This window comes from Xyrauchen texanus, chromosome 34 (genome assembly GCF_025860055.1).
Source record: "Xyrauchen texanus isolate HMW12.3.18 chromosome 34, RBS_HiC_50CHRs, whole genome shotgun sequence".
NCBI classification, from domain to species: Eukaryota; Metazoa; Chordata; class Actinopteri; order Cypriniformes; family Catostomidae; genus Xyrauchen; species Xyrauchen texanus.
The window spans coordinates 26,494,067-26,519,825 of NC_068309.1; the positions used below are offsets into that span (position 1 = coordinate 26,494,067).

General features: G+C 39.0%; 2 protein-coding genes across 3 annotated transcripts in view; both read left to right on the forward strand.

Moving 5' to 3' along the window:
• LOC127627737 (nuclear pore complex protein Nup98-Nup96-like) overlaps positions 1–1,374 on the forward strand; it is a 42,643-nt gene extending 41,269 nt beyond the window's left edge. For both annotated transcript variants that reach the window (XM_052104252.1, XM_052104253.1), the window contains one exon: positions 1–1,374. In XM_052104252.1, coding sequence (XP_051960212.1) covers positions 1–203 — 203 coding nt within the window. In that variant the 3' untranslated portion in view covers positions 204–1,374.
• LOC127627564 (neuronal acetylcholine receptor subunit alpha-9-like) lies at positions 1,331–25,759 on the forward strand. The gene is made up of 8 exons (XM_052104008.1): positions 1,331–1,338; positions 1,816–1,883; positions 7,157–7,303; positions 7,393–7,408; positions 11,455–11,592; positions 21,650–22,182; positions 23,589–24,017; positions 25,506–25,759. The coding sequence occupies exons 1-8, from the start codon at positions 1,331–1,333 to the stop codon at positions 25,757–25,759; spliced, it is 1,593 nt and encodes a 530-aa protein (XP_051959968.1).

The following is a 25,759-nucleotide window of genomic DNA, read 5'->3' on the forward strand; positions in this document are numbered from 1 at the left end:
AGATGGCCAAACGTGTGGCTAACATCCTCCGGGTGGTCTTGAGTCTCCAGCAGGGTGGTGAAGGCACCCCAGACCCCCGCCACATCCCTCTTTGTCAGCTCGCCCCACACATTGAACGTCTGCCCATGCCGGAGGACTATGCTTTAGAGGAACTCCGCAGCCTTACTCAATCTTATCTACAGGAGTATGTAGTCAGTCACTGAATACGAAGACATGGACAAAGTTTTTTTTTTTTAATCAGTTCTGCAGAGGTATTATGAGTCTTGAGTTTGAATGACCTTCTGAACTCAAGTTATATGGCTGTTTCAGGCCATGGTTGGACTATTGATGTATATTTAGGCACAATACTTGTGAATAAAGCATTCCAATGTGGGTTGGAATTTTTTTCCTTTTCTTTTTTCCCCAAATCCAGTCTTTGTATTCATAGACATGATTTATGTGAGTGCGTCTTTGATAATTAAAGTATCCTTTGAATACTCCTGTTGATTGATATTTTCCTTACCATTTTAGAAGGGGAAAATGCCAGTTTTGACAACTTTCCATTTGTCTGTTGGGTTGAAGTTAACATCTGGTGTATTTAAAGTTAAAATATAACATTGTGTAAATGTGTTTAGTTGAGAGTACTTGTTCTCTGGCCCAATAACAATTTATTCATACTATAAAAATGCATTTAAAAATTCATGTTTTTTTTTTTTTTTTCAATCATGGTGTTTTTAAGCCTTATTGTTAGTGTGCACACCCTTTAAGTATTTTATGGCTCCAATGGACTCTTTATGGGTGTAAATGTTAAAGGTCACTCATTATGATGTGAATGACCATTTGGTCTTTTTATGGAGATTAGAGCTTTAAGAATTGGGTATTAAAAAATATGTGGCCACATATATTAAAAATGTAAGTGGTCGTCATATCTATTTTGTTGGCTTTTAGACGTGTCAATCTAGAAAACCTTAGCGTTAAAGGGTTACTAGAATAGAAAATACATTTTTATGCTATGATAAGAAAAAGTCGATAAAAAAAAATATATTTCTAAAATGTTTCTAAATTGTTCAACATTATGTGACTGGCGATTCTTATAAAACGAAGTAAAGCTGATAGGATTTCGCTGATGTATGTAGTTACTTTAAAGAGAACCTGCAACCCCTCAGGTAGTTTTTTTTTTTTTTTTTTTTGTGCTACAATTGCAGTCCTCTACAGAAATGTGCATATTTCTATCACATGTTTATTTTCTAAGAACATTAAACCTAGTTTGTGACAGATTATATACATCATAATTAAGGGTCTTGTTATTTGAATGAATACGCTTTTGTGACAGTCTGATGTATTGCTGTGCATGTCTGTGTAAGTCTTTTATAAAACTGAATAAAATCATTTTAACTTCCAATTTCAGTCCTCATGTCATTCGTGATAGGTTTCCCTGTGTAACTAGTAAATATACCACCATCAATGCAACATATTAGCCAGATAGATAGATATACATTTCAGTCACCTTTAGGTTAGGCACGCTTTCACCGGTAGTAATATTTACCTCAGAAGTATGTGCTTTAAAGTTGTCCTCGTACTTCAGTGTTGAGAAATCGAAGTTCAAAGATTATATTCAATATTACTTTAACGACCACACATCTCCACGCTTACACACATTGTTCACTCAAGTCAAGACTCTTAACACACTACTCAGCACTACTGTTAGTATCAGCTAACACACGACACTTGCTCTCTTGCCTCGCGATTTGCGCATGGATATTTGCACATCTTCTATTATGGAAATATATAACTGCCGCATTTGGCGTCGTGAAACCGTATAATAATTTGAATTAGCCATAAAATGAATCCACGTAACATTTTGGCTCTTCTACATTTGATTATCACCATTGATTTGATTCCAGGTAAGACTTTACATCAATTTAATGAACGAGTTCATTCAGGCACCCGCGTCTGTTTTTTCATTTTTATTTGTCTTGTGTTAAATCTTATGTTGAACAATGTCACAATTACACTATTTGATAACTTATACATAGATATATAAATAATAATAAATATTTGCAAATGTATTTTTTTGCACATTTTGTTTTGCAATGTTTTATTGGGCTTGTTTGTTCGTTTCTCCCGCATATAAATAGAAGCATGAATTCGAAATATAAAACATAGATTTAACACAAATGTGTTTTTCATACGTGGTAAGGATTTCAGATACTAAACAAAATTACAACACAACTTTTCAATCGTTCTGCATTGCTAACTTGTGAGTCTGCCACTTGAAAACTGCAAATCCCTCCTCCATGGCAAGGGATTCTGTGCTTATGCCTAATAAACCCCACAGTAATCTGGAACATCTTTGTACTACCAAAAGTAAAGAGGTGACAACACTGATCTGACATGATCAATATGATTTTCAGAGCCTGTATCTTACCTCATAAAATAGTCTAATTGTTAATCTTGCATTAACCTTCAAGTCAGCATGAGGACAGAGCATGAGGACATTTGATTGTTTCAAATGGTTTATTTCAACTAGGTTGCTTTATGATGGATTGCCAGAATAATAAATGTCCGAAGTGAGATTATCAAGGAGCAAGGTTAGGTATCTATGGAAGACGGTTCCCACCATGCCATAAAAATAAATAAATGAGCTAATGCTGACTTTTTATCTCACATTTGTGACTTTTATTGCTATATATAAAGTCGCAAGTTTTTATTGGGCAATTGCGAGTTTATATAATTAACTGCGACTTTATTTTTGCATTTGTTACATTATAAGTGGCATTTCTCGCTGGGGCGGAGCACAGGGTTGGCCGGGCAGGGGCCAGCAATCAGTCTGTGGTGGCACAGAAATTTTAGTACAGTACATGTTAAGTCTTGTGCTCAAAAATGGCAATTGCATGTGGGGTGGCCAATGGGGTGGCCAGGCTTCAGTCCTTGGTGGCCACGGCCACCCTTGGCCACCCCCTAGCTCCACCACTGATTTCTCATCTTTCCTCTAAATAATTAATGCTTACATCACCCTATGACATGTAGACACAGACCAGAAGTACCAATGTCACCCTTATATCCTATTCAATTCCCTGCAGAGGGTGTTTTTTCAATTATTATGATTAATTATTCAGCTTACTAACACCTTCTGAGTAAATGTATCAAATTTTACAACTTTGTTGCCATGATGATGTAATGCCGTAAACCCTGTAAACCCTCCTGATTTACTTCCATTGTAAGTGCCTCACTGTAACCTCGATTTCTTTCTTTTTTTTTAAAGAAAGATAATTTTTTTTGGTCCAGAATATTCTTTTAAGAATGCCAGAATTAAAAATACAGTGTTACATTTGTGAATATTGTGCTTATACTGTAGTGTTAAAGATCACATAGATCAAGTCTCTAAAGAGAAGACTAATGGTTTGCATTAAAGGGTGAGAGTGTTAGTTATGAATATAGCCTTTAGAAAACAGTACTGTATTGTAACTTTTGTTAAAGTCCAATTTACTAATATTTTTTCAATGGGTTTTCATTAATTAGAAGAACAAAAAAAACAAAAACAGGAATGGTTCAACTGTACTGAAAGTGATAATAGGTTCAATGAATTTGTAGATATTCAAGTCTTGTTTCACTAAGGGGACGACGTGATACAGCTGGATTTCACTATGTAACATTAAGAAACTTCTTGTAATGGCAATCTGTGAAGTTAAAGATGATTGCAGTTGTTGCTGTGTGACTGCAGACACCATACCACATTTTAATAATTGTTATAACACATTTACAGAACTTGTACAATGTCATTCATTCTTTAGCAGTTAAACTGAGCATCCAACCGTGTGGAGTTTTCTTCCATTCAGTAGTCTTCTAGAGCTTCTTGTCTTCGATCAGGACATTTACATTTATGCATTTTTATCCAAAGCAACTTACAGAGCCCTTATTACAGGGACAATCCCCCCAGAGCAACCTGGAGTTAAGTGCGTTGCTGAAGGACACAATGGTGTTGGCTGTGGGGATCGAACCGACAACCTTCTGCTTAACAGTTTAGTGCTTTAGCCCACTACACCTCCTCCACTCCTCTTCTACACCACCTACACTCCTCTTATGTTCTGTTGATGATGGGTGTTCTTTTCAAAACGAACTGCAATGTGTTATACATTCTGTGTTATACATTTTGTGTTATTCATTCTGCTTCATATATTCTGAATTAAGTGTTGTGAAAACAAATCAAGCCATCTCAAAGTAACAAATTTAAGGAGGCCTATAATATCTGGAGAAAGCTGTCTGTAAGTGTAACGGTAGCCAGCTGGTAGGTAGCTTTGTAGTGTGTAAACCTTACTTCCCTGGCCTCAAGAGGTGCACTAACGTCTGACGTTAGAGGCCTTAGCCTTCCTGTTAGCATGCTTGCCTCCCATGCCGGAGTCGCCAGTTCGAATCCCGCTCGGAATCTGTCGAGCAGAATTGGTTACATAAGCATTCCCATTTAATTTGCTCAGTTTGCATGTAATATGACAGAAGTCTTCATCTCATGTGAGTGGACATCATTTTAAACATATTTTTTCAAAATGTATCACTATTTGTTTGTGTAAAACATAATATGAGTTATTTTTGCCAAACAGTCAGTGAAGCATTTGTGGATATTCTGAACAGAGTCAATGTCAAGCATCTTTGAAATCCTTTGGCAGCAGCACCTTTGCTTTCAAGAACTTGATACTTTCTGCACACTTGCTCAATTGATGCTGCAGGACAGTAACCCTGCCAGCTGGACCTCACACATCCTTTTCACACCACAGCCTCCATTCTTCCCTTCGATTAGAGCCCTGTTTTGTCTGGCTCTTGGAGTGAAATGATGCGGCAGTGAAAGCGCTGACCACACTCATCCTCATCATCAGAGAACAGTCTAGAGCAATTAAATAAACCTGCATGGTCACTGGTGTTGTCCTTTTGCATTTGGTGTGGCAGTAGTTCAGGCATGGCTGGACTGGAGGCCAAATATAAATGGACTGCTCTTTGAAAGATTATTGCAGTACACCAGTTCTTGGCACATGCTGGTAAAGTCTGTTAGCTCATCCATTCATCATAAATGTGGCATCAGGCAACCCTGAGCTGGCAGGCAAGTCATATAGAGTTTATAGCCTGGAACTACAGTTTGATACCCAGCTGGTTACTAATAAGCAAATAAAAGTGAAGGCTGTCCCCATATTTTAGTGGTTCACCATAATGCATTTATAACAATGTGTTTAAAATCTCTTGATCTTGTGATGCATGGCACACCAGATTGATCACAGTGTAAATTCGGCAACAGTACAGCGAAGGTTTCGCTATCGAAATCAGCATGTGCTTATTTTTAAGATGTATCCATTTCAATTGAATAACAAATTTCCATTTAATTGAATTGCCTAATCTTAAAAAAAAAAAAAAAAAAAAATGTACAAATCTTACAAAATACATGTTTTAATAATTACATTTTCATCAAGACTTTTCAATTCAATTAGATGGAAATGTGTTATTCAATTGAAATGGATACATCTTAAAAATAGGCTAAACATTTTTTTGAGTGCTGTATGGACATGTATGAGCTCCAGTTTTCACATGAAATATCCAACCTAGTCTCATAGAATGAACATTACTATATCTACATTTTTGAAAACTGAATTTTATGTGCCATGTTTTACATTTATCTGCAATTTCCTGGTAAAATTAACACTAGAGGCGCTACAACAGCTGTGCATTTTATTCACTCTCACACGAATCGCGAGTATAACAGCTGTTTATGACTTAATAAACACTTATTTTTTGCACTATTACTCACACACTGCAATGTTAAGATATTGAAACACTATAACGCATAATTCGAAAAACTATACATTGTAATGCTTGTATTACAGACCCACCTACATTTACACACATATTTCAATGTGATTAGCTTCCGTGGTATCTCACCTGATAGAGTTTTGAACTTTAGACTTAGATAACCGCTAAAATAACCTGTAATAAAGCACCTAATATAGTTGTGCAGTAATGCTGTCATTGTCAATTTCATGAAATCAGGCTGGAAATGTACACATAGTGGCATTCAATGCATGCTGTATTTTTAGTTATAAATGATGTAGGATAATACAATCAACAGGATTGCATATTTTATAACCATATACCCTAACCCAAACCCCTTAACATAGTAATAACCTAACAGTGGAGTAAAAATTAGATTTCTGAGTGCAAATGTAACCTTCAAATCATGAACGTGAATACTTCCTGGTTCCAGTGGGACCAGAACCCATATCAAAAAGATTGTTTATGCAACACGCTCTTAGTAGCTCTATAGGTTAATTGTGTTCATGCTTGAATTGATGCAAAATGGTCTGATGGGGATAATGCTTGTCAGTAATTCGGCTGAATAGGGCTGATTTCAAGTTAGATAAACTTTCGTAGTAGATTTTTACAAAATGTTGTCTTCCCTGTTGAAAACACCAGAATTCCTGGTCACTGGCATATGTTGTTATGGATGCTGGTGTGTCCACTGGGCTTCTTAACTACCTTTAGACTTCCTTGCTTCACAAGAAAGACCACGCTGGTTGACCTGCATTTTTTTTACTGGCTAACGGTATAACTATTCTGGTCCACCAGCTAGACCAGCACTAACCAGCCTTGACCAGCAGTTAGGATTAGGGTTAGGCTGGTCTTTTCAGTGTGGGGCAGTAATGCTGTGCTGAATATAATATGTTTGTTTACTTGTCCTACAGTCTAATCCAAGTGTCAGTAACAGTAATCTGGAGACTAGGGAAATTAGTGCAGGGAATATTTTCAATTTCTTCAAGGTGAAACAAAGATAATTAAGCCTGTTAAATAGTTTGTGGTGTGACAGTAATTGTGCAGAACAATATTCTTTCAGGGGTTACTATTCCTGATTCTGCAGAGTAATGATGGTCTGATGGACAGTATAATGAAAAGTAAATGTCTCAAATGGTAAAATTATTCTTTTTCAGCCCTGAAGACTCATGACTTTACTCATGACCCAACTATGACTATCACTAAGCTATTGAAGAATATGAGAACAAGCATTTTTAATGAATGTTTGTTGTCTGTGCTTACACTCAAACATCAAACATTTGATTAACTTCCTTTATTGATTAATCAACCTGAATTAAATAAATCAGCCCAAACTTCTCTCTCTCACTCTCTTCTTCCTTTCTGGCAGTATGTTTGTGTGCACAGGGGAAATATGCATTTAAGCTGCTGAATGATTTATTTAAGAATTACACCAATGCATTGAGACCCGTGGAGGATACGGACAACATCATTAACGTTACCTTGCAGATCACTCTCTCCCAGATCATTGATATGAGTCAATCACACATTCATTTTTATTCTCTATGTCTCGGCTCAGAGTGCTGCTTTGCCCAAGGTCTTTAACTTTGAATAGTGCTGTCTGAGCACAACATAATCAAATGCTGAATTTCAACTACTTCTAAATGTTTCTCATGTAAAGAAGGCTCCCATATTTTGACTGGTGTGACAAAAAAACTGCCAGTGAATATTAACTATTCACTAACTCATAAGAATGTCTGAAGATTATGTGCAGGATTTTTAATTTTTTAATTTTGTTTATATTAAGTTCTTAGACATTTTTAGAATGAATTATTTGTATTCATGTTGGTTTTTAATGGCACAATTTCAAGTGGCGTAAAAGTGAAAAGTAATACATATATTTTTCTTACAACTACCTGTATGTGTGTACGTAAATGAATCACTAATTAAAATAGGTACTCCAACATATTTTTGAAAGTAAAACATTTCCTTTAGGTTGTGTCATTTTACAATCTGAACTAAAAACTTGTAATGTCAGATTATATAATAATATATATTTTTAAAAGTTACTGAGCCTTGCACAGTGAATTCATTTCCTGTTTAATGGTTCTCTTATCACATGACAACATGTCTTCCTGTGTGCTGGATAAACATTTTAGATTTCAAGCCCAACTTATATGCAGAAATGGAAATCATGGTCATCATAGAAGATGTGTATTGTCACTGTATGTACAGTATGTATGAATTGATCCATGTTACGTATACCTTGTCTTGTTTCACCGTTGCCCTTTGTTTACCATTTTTGTCACTTTTGTAATTCCTTAGTTTTCACTTTTGTCCCTTTTGTAGCTCCACAGTCTCCCTGTTAGCGTTCGTGTTCTCCGTTCATTGTTTTCACCTGCCCTCGTTAATTTACCATTGGTTTCTGTCTATCACCTTGTTATCTTGTTTTGAGTTCTGTTTGTTCATTGGCCCCTTTGTCCCATGTTCATGTATTTATACCCTGGTTCTTTGTTCAGTCCTTGTCTATCGTTGAATGTTGTTTAGCCTGGTATGCTGTCCCTGCCCATGTTCTCTGTTTTATGTTTTGTTTCCCCATTGAGGGTTTTCCTTTGTGTTTATTCAGTTGTCTTCTTAAATAAAGTTAAGCTGCATCTGGATCCACATCTCCTCGTCTGCCTTCGCTGCTCATTCGTTACAGAACGATAGACCAAAATGGATCCAGCGGCTTTCTTCGTGGGACTGACGCGAATGGAGCTAAACATCCGTGAGTTCTCCCACTATTTCTCCTGCATGGCCGGCCACACCGGTTGGGATGACACCCTCCTGAAGACCGTTTACAGGATTGGTGTACCTAAACACCGGTGTTATGATTTGCCGGACACCTGGCAGGAATACGTGAGTCTCGTCGTGGAGGAATTCGCTGCCGGGGAAACTCCTCTCTCGATCCCGGCTCTCGCTTCTGGGCTCTCTACGCCTGCCACGGTCAGCGAGCCTACGCCTGTCCCGGTCTGCGAGCCAGTGAGCGAGCCAGAGCCCACGCATGTCACGGTGAGCGAGCCAGAGTCCTCGTCAGCCACGGTGAGCGAGCCTGAGCCCTCGACCGTCCCCGAGCCAGCGCCTGTAGCCTCAGACATCAGTGAGCCAGCGCCTGTAGCCTCGACCGTCCCTGAGCCAGCGCCTGTAGCCTCGACCGTCCCTGAGCCAGCGCCTGTGGCCCCGACCGTCCCTGAGCCAGCGCCTGTGGCCCCGACCGTCCCTGAGCCAGCGCCTGTGGCCCCGACCGTCCCTGAGCCAGCGCCTGTGGCCCCGACTGTCCCTGAGCCGGCGCCTGTGGCCCCGACTGTCCCTGAGCCAGCGCCTGTGGCCCCGACGTCCCTGGGCCAGTGCCTGGAGCCATGACCGTCCAAGCGCCAACGCCTCCCGAGCTTTCCAGAGCTCCGCCTCCCGAGCTTTCCAGAGCTCCGCCTCCCGAGTCTTCCAGGGTTCCTCTCGAGCTTCCCAGAGCTCCGCCTCCCGAGTCTTCCAGGGCTCCGCCCCCCAAGCCTCTCGAGCCTCCCAGGGCTCCACCCCTCAAGTCTCTCGAGTCTTTCAGGGCTCCGCCCCTCAGGCCCCTCGAGCCTCCCAGGGCTCCGCCCCTCAAGCCCCTCGAGCCCCTCGAGCCTCCCAGGGCTCTGCCCCTCAAGCCCCTCGAGCCTCCCACGGCTCCACCCCTCAAGCCCCTCGAGCCTCCCAGGGCTCCGCCTCTCAAGTCTCTCGAGCCTCCCAGAGCTCCGCCTCTCAAGTCACTCGAGCCTTCCAGGGCTCCGCCTCTCGAGCCTTCCAGGGCTCCGCCTCCAGAGCCTCTCGAGTCTTCCACGGCCCTTTTCCCTGAACCTCCTACGGCTCCGCCTCCAGAGCCTCCTACGGCTCCGCCTCCCGAGCCTCCTATGGCTCTGCTCCCAGGGCCTCCCGAGCCTCCCCCGGCTCCGCCTCCTGAGTCTCCCTCAGCTCCGCTCCCAGAGCCTCCCGAGCCTTCTAGGGCCCCTCCTACTGAGCCTCCTTCGGCCCCGCCTCCCGAGCCTCCTTCGGCCCGCCTCCCGAGCCTCCTACGGCTCTGCCTCCCGTGCCTCCTACGGCTCTGCGCCCAGAGACTCCAGAGCCTCCTACGGCTCTGCCTCCTGAGCCTCCCTCAGCTCTGCCTACTGAGCCTCCTAGGCCATCGCCTCCCTCGGCTCCACCTCCTGAACCTCCCAAGCCTCTCCCGGCTCCGCCTCCCTATGGTTCCACCTCCAGAGCCTCCTTCAGTTCCACCTCCTGAGCCTCCCCGGCTCCGCCTCCTGAGTCTCCCTCAGCTCCGCCCCAGAGCCTCCTTCAGCTCCACCTCCCGAGCCTCTCCCGGCTCCGCCTCCTGACCCTCCTACGGCTCCGCCTCCAGAGCCTCCTTCAGTTCCGCCTCCCCCGGCTCCGCCTCCAGTGGCTCCATCAGCTCCGCCTTCTGAGCCTCCTAAGCCATCGCCTCCCTCGGCTCCACCTCCCGAGCCTCTCCCGGCTCTGCCTCCAGGGCCTCCCTCGGCTCTGCCGGCTTCCACAGTGGCCAATCCTCCTCCCAGGCCCCCTGAACCGGTGCTTGCCCCATGGCCATCTCCTAGGCCACCAAAACCGGCCTCTGTCCTGTGGCCACCTCCCAGGTCCCCTGAGCCGGTCCTCGCCCCACGGCCATCTCCTAGGCCACCAAAACCGGCCTCTGTCCTGTGGCCACCTCCCAGGTCGATACCTCCCTGGCCCCCTAAACCTGTCCCTTTGTGCCCCCAGGGACTGCCTAATTGGCCCCGTGGACTGTCTCATTTCCCTTTGTGCCCCCGTGGACTGTCTCATTTCCCCTCGTTGCCCCCTTGGACTTCCTGCCTGCCCTTTGTGCCCCCTTGGACTTCCTGCCTGCCCTCTGTGCCCCCTTGGACTTCCTGCCTGCCCTCTGTGCCCCTTGGACTGCCTTCTTGCTCTTGTGTCCCCCCTGGTCTGCCTGTCTGCCCCTGGTGCCATCATTTTGTTTTCTGTGGGTTTTTTGTCTTTGGTTTTGTTTTCTTTAGGATCGTCTGGGATCCGATCCTTTGAGGGGGGGCTCTGTTACGTATACCTTGTCTTGTTTCACCGTTGCCCTTTGTTTACCATTTTTGTCACTTTTGTAATGCCTTAGTTTTCACTTTTTGTCCCTTTTGTAGCTCCACAGTCTCCCTGTTAGCGTTCGTGTTCTCCGTTCATTGTTTTCACCTGCCCTCGTTAATTTACCATTGGTTTCTGTCTATCACCTTGTTATCTTGTTTTGAGTTCTGTTTGTTCATTGGCCCCTTTGTCTCATGTTCATGTATTTATACCCTGGTTCTTTGTTCAGTCCTTGTCTATCGTTGAATGTTGTTTAGCCTGGTATGCTGTCCCTGTCCCTGCCCATGTTCTCTGTTTTATGTTTTGTTTCCCCATTGAGGGTTTTCCTTTGTGTTTATTCAGTTGTCTTCTTAAATAAAGTTAAGCTGCATCTGGATCCGCATCTCCTCGTCTGCCTTCGCTGCTCATTCATTACAATCCAACAGCTTTACATAGTAAACTATTAAATAGATTTGTGATTTTGGTGTTTATTTCACTGGCTGGAATAAATGTGTTAAAATAGATTCTGAAATCCACTTTTTTTCCCTCTAGGATGAAAGAAACCAGATTCACGACATACCTGTGGATTCGTCAGGTGTGGTTTGATGCCTACCTCACCTGGAATAAGACAGACTACGATGGGCTTGATACCATCCGTATACCTAGTAGTTATGTATGGAGACCTGATATTGTCCTATATAACAAGTAGGTCGGATTGGTATTAAGTTTCATCAATTCATCCACCAGAATGTCAAGTTCTGTCTATCACTTTGGTGTGACCAAGGATACATTCTGTACATTCATCAGGGGTTTTCAACAGGGGCATTCAAACAATGCCAGGGGTGCTGAGAGCAAATTAGTAGAGAGGGGAGTGTTAGGTTACAAATGGTGGACTTTTAAAAATCAGAATTTATGCATTTTTTTTAAACAGTTTTATAAATATATATTTGATGTCAAAGAATGATCTTTAATATTCTGGGTGGGCCTGGGTCTAATTTAGGTGGACCCAGGCCCACCCTTGGCTATGCCACTGGTCGCTAGACTTCAGAATCTGATGAACCGTGGTACAAATGTGTACCAACCTGTATAATGGAGAACTGATATATTCACAGTCTAGATAAACATTTTTATGCAAAGAGGAACATATTAATCTTATTAATCAAATAGATTAATATGCACATTTGTACCGTGGTTCATCTGATTCTGAAGTCTAGCAACCAGTGGCATAGCCAAGGGTGGGCCTGGGTCCACCTAAATTAGACCCAGGCCCACCCAGAATATTAGAGATCATTCTTTGACATCAAATATATATTTATAAAACTGTTTAAAAAATGCATAAATTCTGATTTCTGAAAGTGTGAAAGAACTGTTTGAATGTGGCACTTTATTGTTAAGGACAATTTAGGTAAAAACAAATTGGGCAAAAACTTGGCCCATCCATTTTTACTGAGGCCCAGCAATAGTCACAACCTCCACTAATGCTTGTCATTGACCAATCAGAGGGGATTTATTTCACAACCAATCAACATCATGGAGGAGAACGTAGTACTTGCTGCGGCAGATTTTCCTGAACTTCATAACACAAACTTAAATGTAACACGATGTGATTATTGTTATTTAAATTTTATTTAAGGTATTTATCGAATATATACAAATTTGCCAATAAAAATATTAAATATCAGTCTACTTCTTTAACCATTTGTTAAAATAAATGTAGCCTACAACTCACCTGAGACACAGAATACAATATTTAGAGTGATCGCCTCATCTTAGCATTCGCTAGCATTGGCTGTGTCTCGTTTCAAAGGCTGCGTGCTAGTTAGGACACGTCGATGGAAGGCTGCAGTATACTGAGTGTCCTCCTTTAAACAAGCCTCGTTTAAACGAGATGGCCTTCATAGGACAAATGGAAACAGAATGTAACATGGTTGATATGACAGCACACCACTCTTTATCAAGCGGGAGGACTTTGAGTGAGAAGGGAACAAAGTCCCTCTAGAAGGGAACACATGAGGTACATTTTAGGAGAGTTGTAATAATGTAGAGAGAAAAGAAATGTGTACTTTTAGTCTAATAATTTATTTTAATGATATATTAATATAATTATACATATACTCTCCACCCACTTACTGAGGTACTTCAACTTGGGAATTAACATTCCTTTCGTTTGAACATCATATTTAAGGGCAAATTGGCATAATTTGTTTTAGACATTTCCGTTGTAGCACCGCCTCTCCTGTAAATGGAAAACACCTGTCCACACAAGAGCCGGCAAGATTCTTTGGCCACTTGAACCATCCTCCTCACTGTGCGTGGAGACCATATACACACAGGTCCTTTTCCAGGCCGATTCTTATGGGCTGAAATATGTGCCACCAGAAACTGAATTTGAACCATTTATATTTGAATTTGAATGGCTAAACTTGAATAATTGCATTGCAAAACTGAATTTGAATCACATAATTTGAAATTGTATTGTTTAATTAAAATTGAATTTATTCAAAAACTGAATCTGAATTGTATCATTTGAAATTGAATTTATTCGTTTGGAACTGAAGTCCAATAAAATTTGATCCTCACTGAAAATTAAACTCTCTATATATCTTCACATTCACTTCTCACAATTCAGATTCAGTTCTCAAATTCAATTTCAAGTTACTGAGACAGACATCCGGGTAGTTGGAGGATGAAGGAAGAGCAATCGAGCGCAGATCGATAGATAGTGTTCATTGGCGCACAGGACTCCTCTTGGGCCAATCAGCACCAATGTTTTGGAGCACAGTACGTTACCCGCCATGAAACTATGGAATTACGATTGTGTCAATAATAATGAATGTAACTTTATAAAACTGAACGTAACTTTATAAAACTGAACGTAACTTTTTCAGAAACTATCAAAAATATTCCATTACAAAAGAAGAAAAACACAATTAAAATGAAAAAATGAACTCAGTCGCATCGAATTTAACAGGCTCTTCAAATATGCTTCATTTTTTGTTAATGTTTTTCAAAGATTCGTTTTCGCAAATCGTGGATTCTGAATACATTGCCACAGATTTTGCTTATGCTTCGCAGTTTTTCGTTTGCTGTTTTGAGACAAACCTCTCGTGGGGTGGGCTTAACAGTGATCTACTCTGATTGGATAGTGAGCTTTTGATGGACAGGTGCTCTCTGACCCGGATGTACAGAGGTCACTCAGTGGCGCGCATATTGGAAAGCTCTCGCGGTGATTTGTAGTTATGCAATACGTCGTGCTTTGTTGTATTACTTACTAACAATATGTAAATAATATTTGACCTATAATGATATAATTTAATATTATATGAGACCTTCGATCGTCTAATAATCGCTTCGATCAGTCTGTAAAGATGAGCTCTCAGGAGAGACACGGAGCGGCATCATCTTCCTCCTCCTCTTGTTTTTTATTTATTTATTTTTATTTTTTTTAAATGTTTAATGCAAAGAACAGGAACATACAAAAGAGAAAGCATATGTACATCACATAATATCAACCAAAACAATAAAGAAGACAAAAATAAATAGAAAAAAAATAATAATAATAATAAAAAGATAATAATAATAAAGTATATAACAATAAAAGAAGAGGTAGGGCCATTACATCACACAAAAATGTTCACATGAAGAGATCAAATGCAGTGCAGATTCTAACAGTCCTTATGGCTTTCCTATTAGTAGATACTGAAATCAAATTTAGATAATTTTCTATTTCTTTTAAGAAGACAGAGAAGATAGGTTTACAGTTTAAAAATTTGCATTTGTGAATATAGAATTTGCTTAGGAAAATAATTAAATTAATAACAAAACAGACATTTTCGTTTGTGGGGTCTGAATCAAAATACCCAAATATAATGTTTCTCATATGTATTGAGAAGCCTGGCAAAATCTTACACTTGATAAAAACATCAATATCATTCCAGAGCTTCTGAGTGTAATGACACGACCAAAATAAATGAACCACTGTTTCATCAGAATTCACACAAAAAGAGCATGTTAGCTCAATGTCAGATTTAAATCTTTGTATAAATTTCTTAACAGGATAGAACCTGTGTATCAACTTAAAGGACATTTCTTTCACTTTATTTGTGAGAATGAATTTCTGCTGTAAAGACCAGATTTTTTTCCAATTAAGGTTACCAAACAAATTATTCCAAAAGGAAATAACAGGTGGAACAGAAATCAAATCCTAAAGAAATAAAGATCTTATAGTTTTTAGCTTTCGACTCTGAAAAACAGATTTGACCAACAGAAGTATCACAAGGTTTAGGAAAGGATGCAGTAGATACTGGGGTGAAGTAATTACGGTTTTTAAAAAGCATACATAAACCAGAGGGAATAGCACCCATTACTGTAGCAAATTCTTTTGGGGTTACTGGTATTTGGTATTCAGAAAGAAATTCTGAATATCTGAATAAAAGACCTTGCTTATTAAACAAATGCTCCACTCCTCCTCCTCTTGTCCTTCAAGGCAGCTTGAAGTAAGTTCGTGTTACTGAAGTAACCAATAACATCGATAAAAGCTTTATTCATGTAACGTTACAGTGTGCAACAGTTCTGGCTTTATTTTGCAAATTTATTGTTTAACCACTTCAGCTCTGCAGGATATTTTGAATTTTTTAGAGAATTAGGCATATCTGAATTTAAAAGAGCGTCCTGCCCACATACATTGGAGTAAATGGATAGAAATTGTCTAATTTTACAGAAAACACTCTAAATTTCAACACAGTGGTGGAATATTGCATATATTTTATTATATTTATTCACAATGTTTTGATAAACACATATAAAATATCATATTTTTATATATTTTTTAATAATTTTTTATTGTCATTCACAAGTTTGCAATGCACTGATGTCATGTCATGATGTTATGTAGTTTGATTGTTTGCTCTTTTGCACAGTTATTATATTCAAGGACGTGTCAATGTAGACAGTGCAGATATCAAACTGGTCTTTATTCTACAGCAAGGCAGAAATCTTGGTGCAGATGCTGCATCTGCAGCTGTACATAACAACCTTGAAATTCTTAACCAGTCGCTCGGGAATACCAGCACAAGGCAGGGTCAGCAGCAGTCCGTTCAGCAGTCGGGGCAGAGTCAAACAGTGGACCAAGATATGGCCAGGTTTCAGTTTTGCAGTCATGACAATGACAAAACAGCAACATTTTATTTAGCATGCATTTACAATACAACAATAAATTTGCAAAATAAAGCCAGAACTGTTGCACACTGTAACGTTACATGAATAAAACTTTTATCGATGTTATTGGTTACTTCAGTAACACGAACTTACTTCAAGCTGCCTTGAAGGACAAGGAGGAGGAAGATGATGCCGCTCCGTGTCTCTCCTGAGAGCTCATCTTTACAGACTGATCGAAGACGATTATTAGACGATCGAAGGTCTCATATAATATTAAATTATATAATTATAGGTCAAATATTATTTACATATTGTTAGTAAGTAATACAACAAAGCACGACGTATTGCATAACTACAAATCACCGCTAGAGCTTTCCAATATCGCGCCACTGAGTGACGCCTGTACATCCGGGTCAGAGAGCACCTGTCCATCAAAAGCTCACTATCCAATCAGAGTAGATCACTGTTAAGCCCACCCCCACGAGAGGTTTGTCTCAAAACAGCAAACGAAAAACTGCGAAGCGTAAGCGTAAATCTGTGGCAATGTATTCAGAATCCACGATTTGCGAAAACGAATCTTTGAAAAACATTAACAAAAAATGAAGCATATTTGAAGAGCCTGTTAAATTCGATGCGACTGAGTTCATTTTTTTTCATTTTAATTGTGTTTTTCTTCTTTTGTAATGGAATATTTTTGATAGTTTCTGAAAAAGTTACGTTCAGTTTTATAAAGTTACGTTCAGTTTTATAAAGTTACATTCATTATTATTGACACAATCGTAATTCCATAGTTTCATGGCGGGTAACGTACTGTGCTCCAAAACATTGGTGCTGATTGGCCCAAGAGGAGTCCTGTGCGCCAATGAACGCTATCTATCGATCTGCGCTCGATTGCTCTTCCTTCATCCTCCAACTACCCGGATGTCTGTCTCAGTAACTTGAAATTGAATTTGAGAACTGAATCTGAATTGTGAGAAGTGAATGTGAAGATATATAGAGAGTTTAATTTTCAGTGAGGATCAAATTTTATTGGACTTCAGTTCCAAACGAATAAATTCAATTTCAAATGATACAATTCAGATTCAGTTTTTGAATAAATTCAATTTTAATTAAACAATACAATTTCAAATTATGTGATTCAAATTCAGTTTTTCAATGCAATTATTCAAGTTTAGCCATTCAAATTCAAATATAAATGGTTCAAATTCAGTTTCTGGTGGCACATATTTCAGCCCATAGATTCTTAACATCTCCAGTTGATTGGAACTTGTTAATTATTGCCCTGATGGTGGAAATGGGCTTTTTTAATGCTTTGTCTATTTTCTTATAGCCACTTCCCATTTTGTGAAGCTCAACAACCTTCTGCTGCACATCAGAACTATATTCTTTAGTCTAACCCACTGTGATTGATGATTAAGGGAATTTGGCTTAATTTTTATACCCCTGTGAAACAGGAAGTCATGGCTGAACACTTTCATGTTCATAGTCACCCAGGTGCACCAAACATTTCTAATATGAATTGAAGTTTAGAGTTTTGTGATTTATTTTGAATGAAAGATTAAAAGGATATTTTTGGCCACCACTGTATCACTACTTCAGCTCTATTAAATTTGTAATAGTCTACATTTGGGGATTGAGAGATATAATTAATTTTTGTTACAACTTAAATGTTTATATTTATTGTTTTTAAATGTGTTTAGTGTAGGCCTATTGTTTCTAATTACAAAACTGCCATAGTTTGTTTTATAGAAATCAAGTTACATATAAGCATGGTTGTGAAGATCCTGGCTTCCATGTGCTTACCATGGTCTACAAACACCACTGTTAAAACTATGAATACATTTAAATTATCACAAGGAAAAATGCAAAATACACAGGATAACAGGATAAAATATATTTTTTGAGTGTAAGAAAATGTAACAGGTTTTGTTTGCCTTCAGAATTCCAAGAGATGACTGAATTTAAATCAATAAGAACCTGATGAAAGGAGTTCCAACTGAGTCATGTCAGAATAATTTAGCAACATGAGGTGTTAGGTGTTTTTATAGATGTTATAGTTAACCTTACTGTTGTGAATACCAGAAAATGTACATCCGCATCCAACTTAAAATCAAAGCTGTACTGTAGAATGAGCATTTCAGTGTGACAATTATGCATTATTATTATTATTATTATTATTTTTAAACTTTTTTTTAAAATATAATAAAAATATTACTTTTAATTTTATAGGCCCCTGATATAGCCCTTCATCTGCTTGAATTCAAGAAATGCAAAGTTTGGTGTCACATTCATGATGTGTAATCCTACTGAATTTATTAACAAAACTGTAAAATTAATAAAAAATATTTGTTTTGAATATTTTTGAAAGTCTGCGCTTTCAAATTGTCACATAATTGAAAAAATAAAATAAATAATAATACTTTTGGAAGCTCCAAAATCTACATAAAGGGAGCATGGAAGTAATTCATAGGACTCCAGTGGTTAAATCCATGTGTTCAGACACGATATGATGGATGCAAATGAGAAACAGATAAATGTTTAAGTCATTTTTATCTTAAATTCTCCTCCCTGTGAAGAAGGAGTATGTGAAAGTGGAGATTGACTGAGCAGGGAGGAGAATTTATAGTAAAAGTAATCATATCACTTCTGAAGATATGGATTTAACCACTGGAGTCATATAGAGTATTTTTATGTTGTCCTTATGTGGATTTTGGAGCTTCAGAGCTGAAATATTCTACTAAAAATCTTAATTTGTGTTCTGCTGAAGAAAGAATGTCATACACATCTGGGATGGCATGATGGTGAGTAAATGATGAGAATGTTTAGTTTTTTTGGCAAACTAACACTTTAATGAATGGTTTTACAACCATACTTTTCTACAACCATACGTGGTGTTCTATCAATCTAATAGAGCGATTCAAGTGGAAGTCCATAAACCCGAAGAAAAATTTGCATGTTAGAGCCATAAGTTCCCTCTTAATCTTTCTATGGGTTTTTATAATGGCAGTTTTAGTCTTTTGAGTGAAATAAGGTCCATGTAAACATTACTTGAAGATAGATGTTTTGTTCTACAACCTAAATAACACACACTTGAGTTGTACCCCAAACAATAATTTTTTAAAACAGTATGTTGCTAACAAGTTGCTAAATAAGGACCACGGCAGTTTTCCACACCAGTTTATTTTGGAAATAACTGCATATGAAAAAAATAATTAAAGGAGTAGTTCAATCAAAAATGAAAATTCTTTCTTATACAAACATAAAATTATACATTTGAATAAATATCCTGACCCATATTTTTAATAAAATTGCAGTGTATATTCACATTCAGGCTTCAAAAATTCTGCAAAAGTATCATAAAACTAGTCCATGTGGTCATATTCCAAGTATTTTGAAGGCATCCAATAAGTTTCCCTGACGTCAGGGAAACATGTACTGTACATGTGTGTCACTTAGAAACGAGTTTCTCTCATAGTGCTCATCAACACGCAAACATGTTTTACAAAAATTAATTAGTCATTTCCCTCCAAATTGCATTGCATGCCTTCAGAGGACTTGGAACATGACGTAAGAGTGACGCAGACTGCATTTATGATTAAAACTTTAATGTGAGTCACTATCAACTGCCAATGTACTGAAAAGACAGACTGGGATATTTATTGAAATACAACTTTATGCATCTTCAGAAGAAAAAAGTAAAGTTTTTAGAAGACATGGGGTAATAAGTTTTTTGACAGAACTTACATTTTTGGGTGAACTTCAGTATTCCTTTAATTCCCTGTAAACAAACAGGTTGATATTATAGGGCTCAAAAGATTATAATTTTTTTTTAAATTGCACGTTCCAAAATTTTATTCGATCTTCGACTTCAATAGTCACAACAATAGTTTGCTTAAACCAGGGGTGCCCACACTTTTTTGTGTGATGATCTACTTTTAAATGACCAACTCAATAAGATCTACCAACTAAAAAACACAGTTTCATTTAAAATAAGAAAATGCTTGTTGGGACTGCTGCATGTATCCCTTCATGGAATTCATTTTCTAATTAATAAAAAATATATATAATAATGTTCAATGTTGATATCATTCAGTTTTAAAACTAAACCCAAAACACCAACAGCACAATAGATTACAATAGCCAGGGCATTTACCTTATTCTGATGACTTGCACTGTATGGAATCAGACAGTTTTGCCTAATCCGGGCAGTAGCATCGAAATTTCGCGCTCTGTTCCCAGTAGTTCTTGGAAGGCGCATAAACAAGAACTACTGGGAACAGAGAACTGAATAAACAAAACCTCGCCTGGTCAATATTTACTCGTCAAGTGCAAGTCAGTCAGAAACTAAAAGAAGGAAAGACATTATTATATTTATTTTTATAAAAATTTAACGAAAGTACATTTAAATTTTGTGCAATCTACAAGCATTGCCTTTGCGATCGACTGGTAGATCGCGATCGACGTATTGGGCACCCCTGGCTTAAACAAATAACAATCAAACAATGGTACATTTTCATAGCTTAATTGAACACCTTCTCAAAACCATCTCTATGTGGGCCCTTGGATTTAATAACTGGTTGGCCCTCCTTTGGCAGCATAATCTCCACCAAATATTGTTTGTGTGTTTTGTTTGTTATTGTGTTTGAGAAGATTTCATGACCGATTCATGCAGAAATCTAGGTAAATCCAAAGGGTTCACATACTTTTTCCTGGAACTCTAGTCCATGTTTACTGACCTTTAAGATTATTCTTATATTTCCTTTTTCTATTTCTCTACATGTAAGAATCCCTTGAACTTTGACCAGAATTTTGAAGCTTTGACAAGTTCAAGCAGAAATTCTTAAATACTTACTCAGGTGATCTGATGCTGGTCAGCTGACAGATGGCCTGAGCTCACCATTCAACCATTTTCATGTCCAGAAAGCTCATCATAGCAAAACATACACATTCTTTTTAGAACATTCTGGTCCTTTACATTTTTGTGGCAGCAAACCACAACCAAAATATTTAGATTAAAATAGCCATCCAAATCCACTCCCCGCCATGGCTCTGTGATGTGTGGTTGTCTTCAAAGATCCAAACACACATTCGGGGTTTAAGGGGTCCAAATGTAACTTAAAAATCAACCATTGAAAAATCCATGTTGGTTGATCGTTAATTTGAGTATTGGTCACCCTCAATTTCTATAGCGGTTGTGATCCTGGTTGTGGAAGATAATTGTTCAATTAGATCTGTGTTTAATTGTTTGAGACTAGGCATCAATAAGAAGAAACCTTAGTTGTAGATGCTGTTAATTTTAAAGGATGAACCTCAAGGACAATTCACGCAGAGTTTTATGGTAAGCAAGGTTCTTCTTGGTAACTTTGAAAATGAAGTAGTGGGATAGAGAGTACTCTCCTGAGAAGTGTACACTATGTCCCACTACACTACACTGTACAATGACACTCTTTAATTTCACTTTTTCTCATCAGATTAAATATGTATAAGTACTTTAGTTGTATATTTAATGAATAATGCAATGTTGTAGGCTTTTAATAAGACAAACATAGCACTAAACACCAGCTCATCATCTAGTCTTTCTTGATTTCTACCTTCTGTCCACCAGTGCAGATGATCAGTTCTCCAGCTCCATGGAGACCAATGTGGTGATCCGCCATGATGGACAGATTTTGTGGGACCAGCCAGCAATAACCAAGAGCTCCTGCAAAGTTGATGTGTCTTTTTTCCCCTTTGATGCACAGCAGTGCCGCTTCACCTTTGGTTCTTGGACACACAACGGCAACCAAATGGACCTTCATAATGCTCTGGACAGTGCTGATCTGGCCGACTTTGTGGAGAACGTAGAGTGGGAGGTTTTGGGAATGCCAGCAAAGAAAAACGTTATTCTTTATGGCTGCTGCTCAGACCCCTATCCAGATATCACCTACACGCTTCACCTGAAGAGAAGAGCTACCTTTTATATCTTCAATCTACTCATACCCTGCATGATGATCTCCTTCTTGGCTCCTCTGGGCTTCTACCTGCCAGCTGACTCTGGAGAGAAAGTGTCTTTAGGGGTCACAGTGTTACTGGCCCTTACTGTCTTTCAGCTATTGGTCGCCGAAAGCATGCCTCCTTCAGAGAACGTGCCACTCATCGGTGAGAAGTAACTTATCATGTTTAGTTATACAGTTACTTTGTGTCCTAACCAGACACAATGTGATAAAGTGACAAGCGATAAAAGGTATCTTCCATGTGAATCAGAATTTTGCCCTAACCAGATGAGATTATGACGACAGGGCATTTTTCATTGCTTATTTTCTGTTTCTGATGTGTTATGCTGGGTAGCCCAATCCACTGTGAAATCTCATTAGTCCAAAATCCCAGTCCACATACACATACAGGTACATATACATCAACAATGTTCTAATTAGCTGTGGTTTATGGAGCTAGAACAATGACTAAAGTTTTAAAATTAGAATTTTATTCATTTATATTCTAGACATTTTTGTGGTATATTTTATAAATAAAATTTTATCCATATATAATATTACAGGTTGAAATTTTCAGATTAAGGAGGAATGTAGAACTACAAATACACATTTCTTAAATTCAGATCTCAGAAATTCATATCATAAACAAACTAGGCCAAAAGTCAAGCTCCTGTGGTCCACAGGGAAAATTATCAAGAAGAATATAGCTGTAAGCAGAGCTCCAAAAAGGGGTGGGAGCTCTAAACAGCCAGCAAAGATATAGAGGATACTTGGAATTCTCTGGTGCGTTCCAATATAGGGCTGTAGGGGAAGTGAAACAAACCCCCAATAGAAGGACAAATCCAAAAGTGCAGAGAGTTCTGATTGACTGCACAGAGTTCTGATTGACTGTACAGCACAAAGTTTCGTTATTTACTTGCCATTACTTGCATTCTTTTTGCATTATTTATTAAACGTGATCTCACTTAAAAACCAATGATGTCTGCCAATTATTCTGCCATCATTTAGCCATCTCAACTTTATTGTGCACTGACTGCCTTTGTCTGAGTAAATCCACTCTGGTTCTTTTATTCCCTACTCATAAACGTGAGTAATGATGCCGTGAGCTAATGCTGTGTAAATAGTGTATCTGCTTTATTCCACATAACACACCATTAATGGCTTGTTTTGGTGTGCAATGAACTGGTCCACCAAAAAGAAACACCCCACCCCCACCCAATAAATATGAGACTGAATGAGATGCACATAAACTGCTGGAGCTTTAGAAGCGATGCAATAAACAATCTGCACCCTGAGTCAATAACCACAGAATGTTTTAATGAGCCTTCCTAATGAAACTTGGACTGCCTGCAGTGGTCCCTTCGTTAACAGTACTGTAGAAATCTCGCTATTTGAGTTGTAGCAATGTAATTGGGATACCATTGTGGTACCATTGGGATAATTCATAGAAACTTTCCTTTTGATACTCACATTGTGAGTATTTATAACCATCTATTTAATGCTGATTGCTTTGTAATGAAATCTGTTGTCTACAGTTCTGCAAACTTACTGACTGTTTCTAACCCTCCACAGGGAAATATTACATTGCCACAATGACCATGATCACAGCTTCAACTGCCTTAACCATCTTCATTATAAACATCCACCATTGCGGGCCAGAGGCCCAACCTGTTCCCGCCTGGGCACGGCGCTTTATCCTGCACTACCTGGCTTGGATTTGCTTTGTTTATGACATGGGGGAGGGCTGCCTGTCGACTCATCCAGACAAACCTGCTCAGAAGGGAAACAACTGCACTATTAATGGCCGGGCCAGAGAAGAAGACTTTGCTCTGAGGGTACAAGGTGTTTCAGCCAATGATGTGTGTCCACATAAGTCAAAAGACAAATTGAATGAAGATGTCAGTCCAACGTTATCTCTCGGGCCAGGAAAGGAGTGCCCCAGTGGCTGGACAGAAGGTATCACTGTGGGCATGGACCATGGAGAGATTGCAGGAGCTAAAGAACAGCATTCTTCCACCTAAGAAATATTGCTAAATTAAGGCATATGCTCTCGGTTGCTGATGCCGAAAAAGTAATTCATGCGTTCATGACCTCAAGACTAGATTATTGTAATGCATTACTGGGAGGATGTCCAGCAAGATCAATAAATAAACTTCAATTGGTTCAAAATGCAGCAGCCAGAGTGCTGACGAGAACCAAGAAATATGATCATATTAGCCCCATTTTATCATCGTTACATTGGCTACCTGTTAAATTCCGTATTGATTTTAAAATTCTGTTAACTACGTACAAAGCTTTGAATGGTCTAGCTCCTGCAGTACTTAAGTGATCTTCTACCACGCTTATATTCCAACACGCTCATTAAGATCGCAAAATTCTGGCCTATTAATAGTTCCTAGAATATCAAAATCCACTAAAGGAGGAAGATCCTTTTCATATTTGGCTCCTAAACTATGGAATAGTCTCCCAAACACTGTTCGAGATGCAGACACACTCTCTCAGTTTAAGTCTAGACTAAAGACTCATCTATTTAGCCAGACATACACCTAATTTATCCTCCAACCCACAATTAGGCTGCTTTAGTTGGGTCTGCCGAACCAGAAACCAGAAACATTGAGCATGATCTCTTACTCTGCAATAAATTAAATGGCATCTACGCTTACATCTTTTTATTTGTTTCCCTGTCTCAACCTCGGACTCCTATCCTGAGGTCACCAGAACCGGCTGGATCCAGCACCATTCCTGCTTCATGTTGGACTCCACTGCTACATGTCGCAGAATGATGATGACTAAATGCAGCCGGTGCCAGCCAAACATCACTTCAATCTATTATGACGGACTTCAGAGGATGAAATGATGCCAACTCCAACCTGCATCACCTCGGTCTATTTATGGACTACGATCTTGAAATGAAATGCTTAGACTAACTATTGCCAACAAAAGCCTTCATCAGCCAATTAACAAGGACAATTGCATCTATGTGAACTTCTGCAATTAATCAAGATGGACTTCAAAGACTTTGGTCATTAATCTTACAGTTCAAACACAATCGATGTTTAATCACTGACCCTTAACACTTAGTTTAATAATTTTAAACCATGATTTTACCTATACATAATTAATATTTACATTACATTCAAAATGTTAGCCAGAGGGGAACTGGCCCCCACAGTGAGTCTGGTTTCTCCCAAGGTTATTTTTCTCCATTAATCAACATTTTATGGAGTTTTGTGTTCCTTGCCACAGTCGCCTACAGCTTGCTCACTGGGGTTATTAATACAATTATCATTTAATTATCTTTAAACACTATTAAAAATCGTATTTTATCTAAATTACACAATGATGATTAATCGACTTTATAGACATTACAGTTTTATCGTCTGTTAATGCTGATATTCTGTAAAGCTGCTTTGCAACGATGTGTGTTGTGAAAGGCGCTATACAAATAAAATTTACTTGACTTGAAAGAAGGGTGTGGAGGAAGAGTCAGGGAGGATGGAGTGGGTGGAAAAGAACCAGTGAAGAAGAAAGAAATACTTCTTGAAGGTCAGTGTATCTGCCATCACCAAACACTCCTGAGGAATATTGAGTACATCGCTAACTGTTATTACGACCAGAAGGCCACACAAAGACGGAGTGGGGAGTGGCGGAAAGTTGCCAAAATCATGGATCGCTTCTTTATGTGGATATTCTTTATTATGGTCTTTCTCATGAGTTTGCTGATTATAGGGAAAGCAGTTTGA

Bases quoted from the DNA above. Each gene is read 5' to 3' on its own strand.
- LOC127627564 (XM_052104008.1), top strand. The intron at 22,183-23,588 runs GTGAGAAGTAAC...AACCCTCCACAG, and splicing joins AGAGAACGTGCCACTCATCG to GGAAATATTACATTGCCACA. The intron at 24,018-25,505 runs AACAGCATTCTT...GAGGAAGAGTCA, and splicing joins AGAGATTGCAGGAGCTAAAG to GGGAGGATGGAGTGGGTGGA.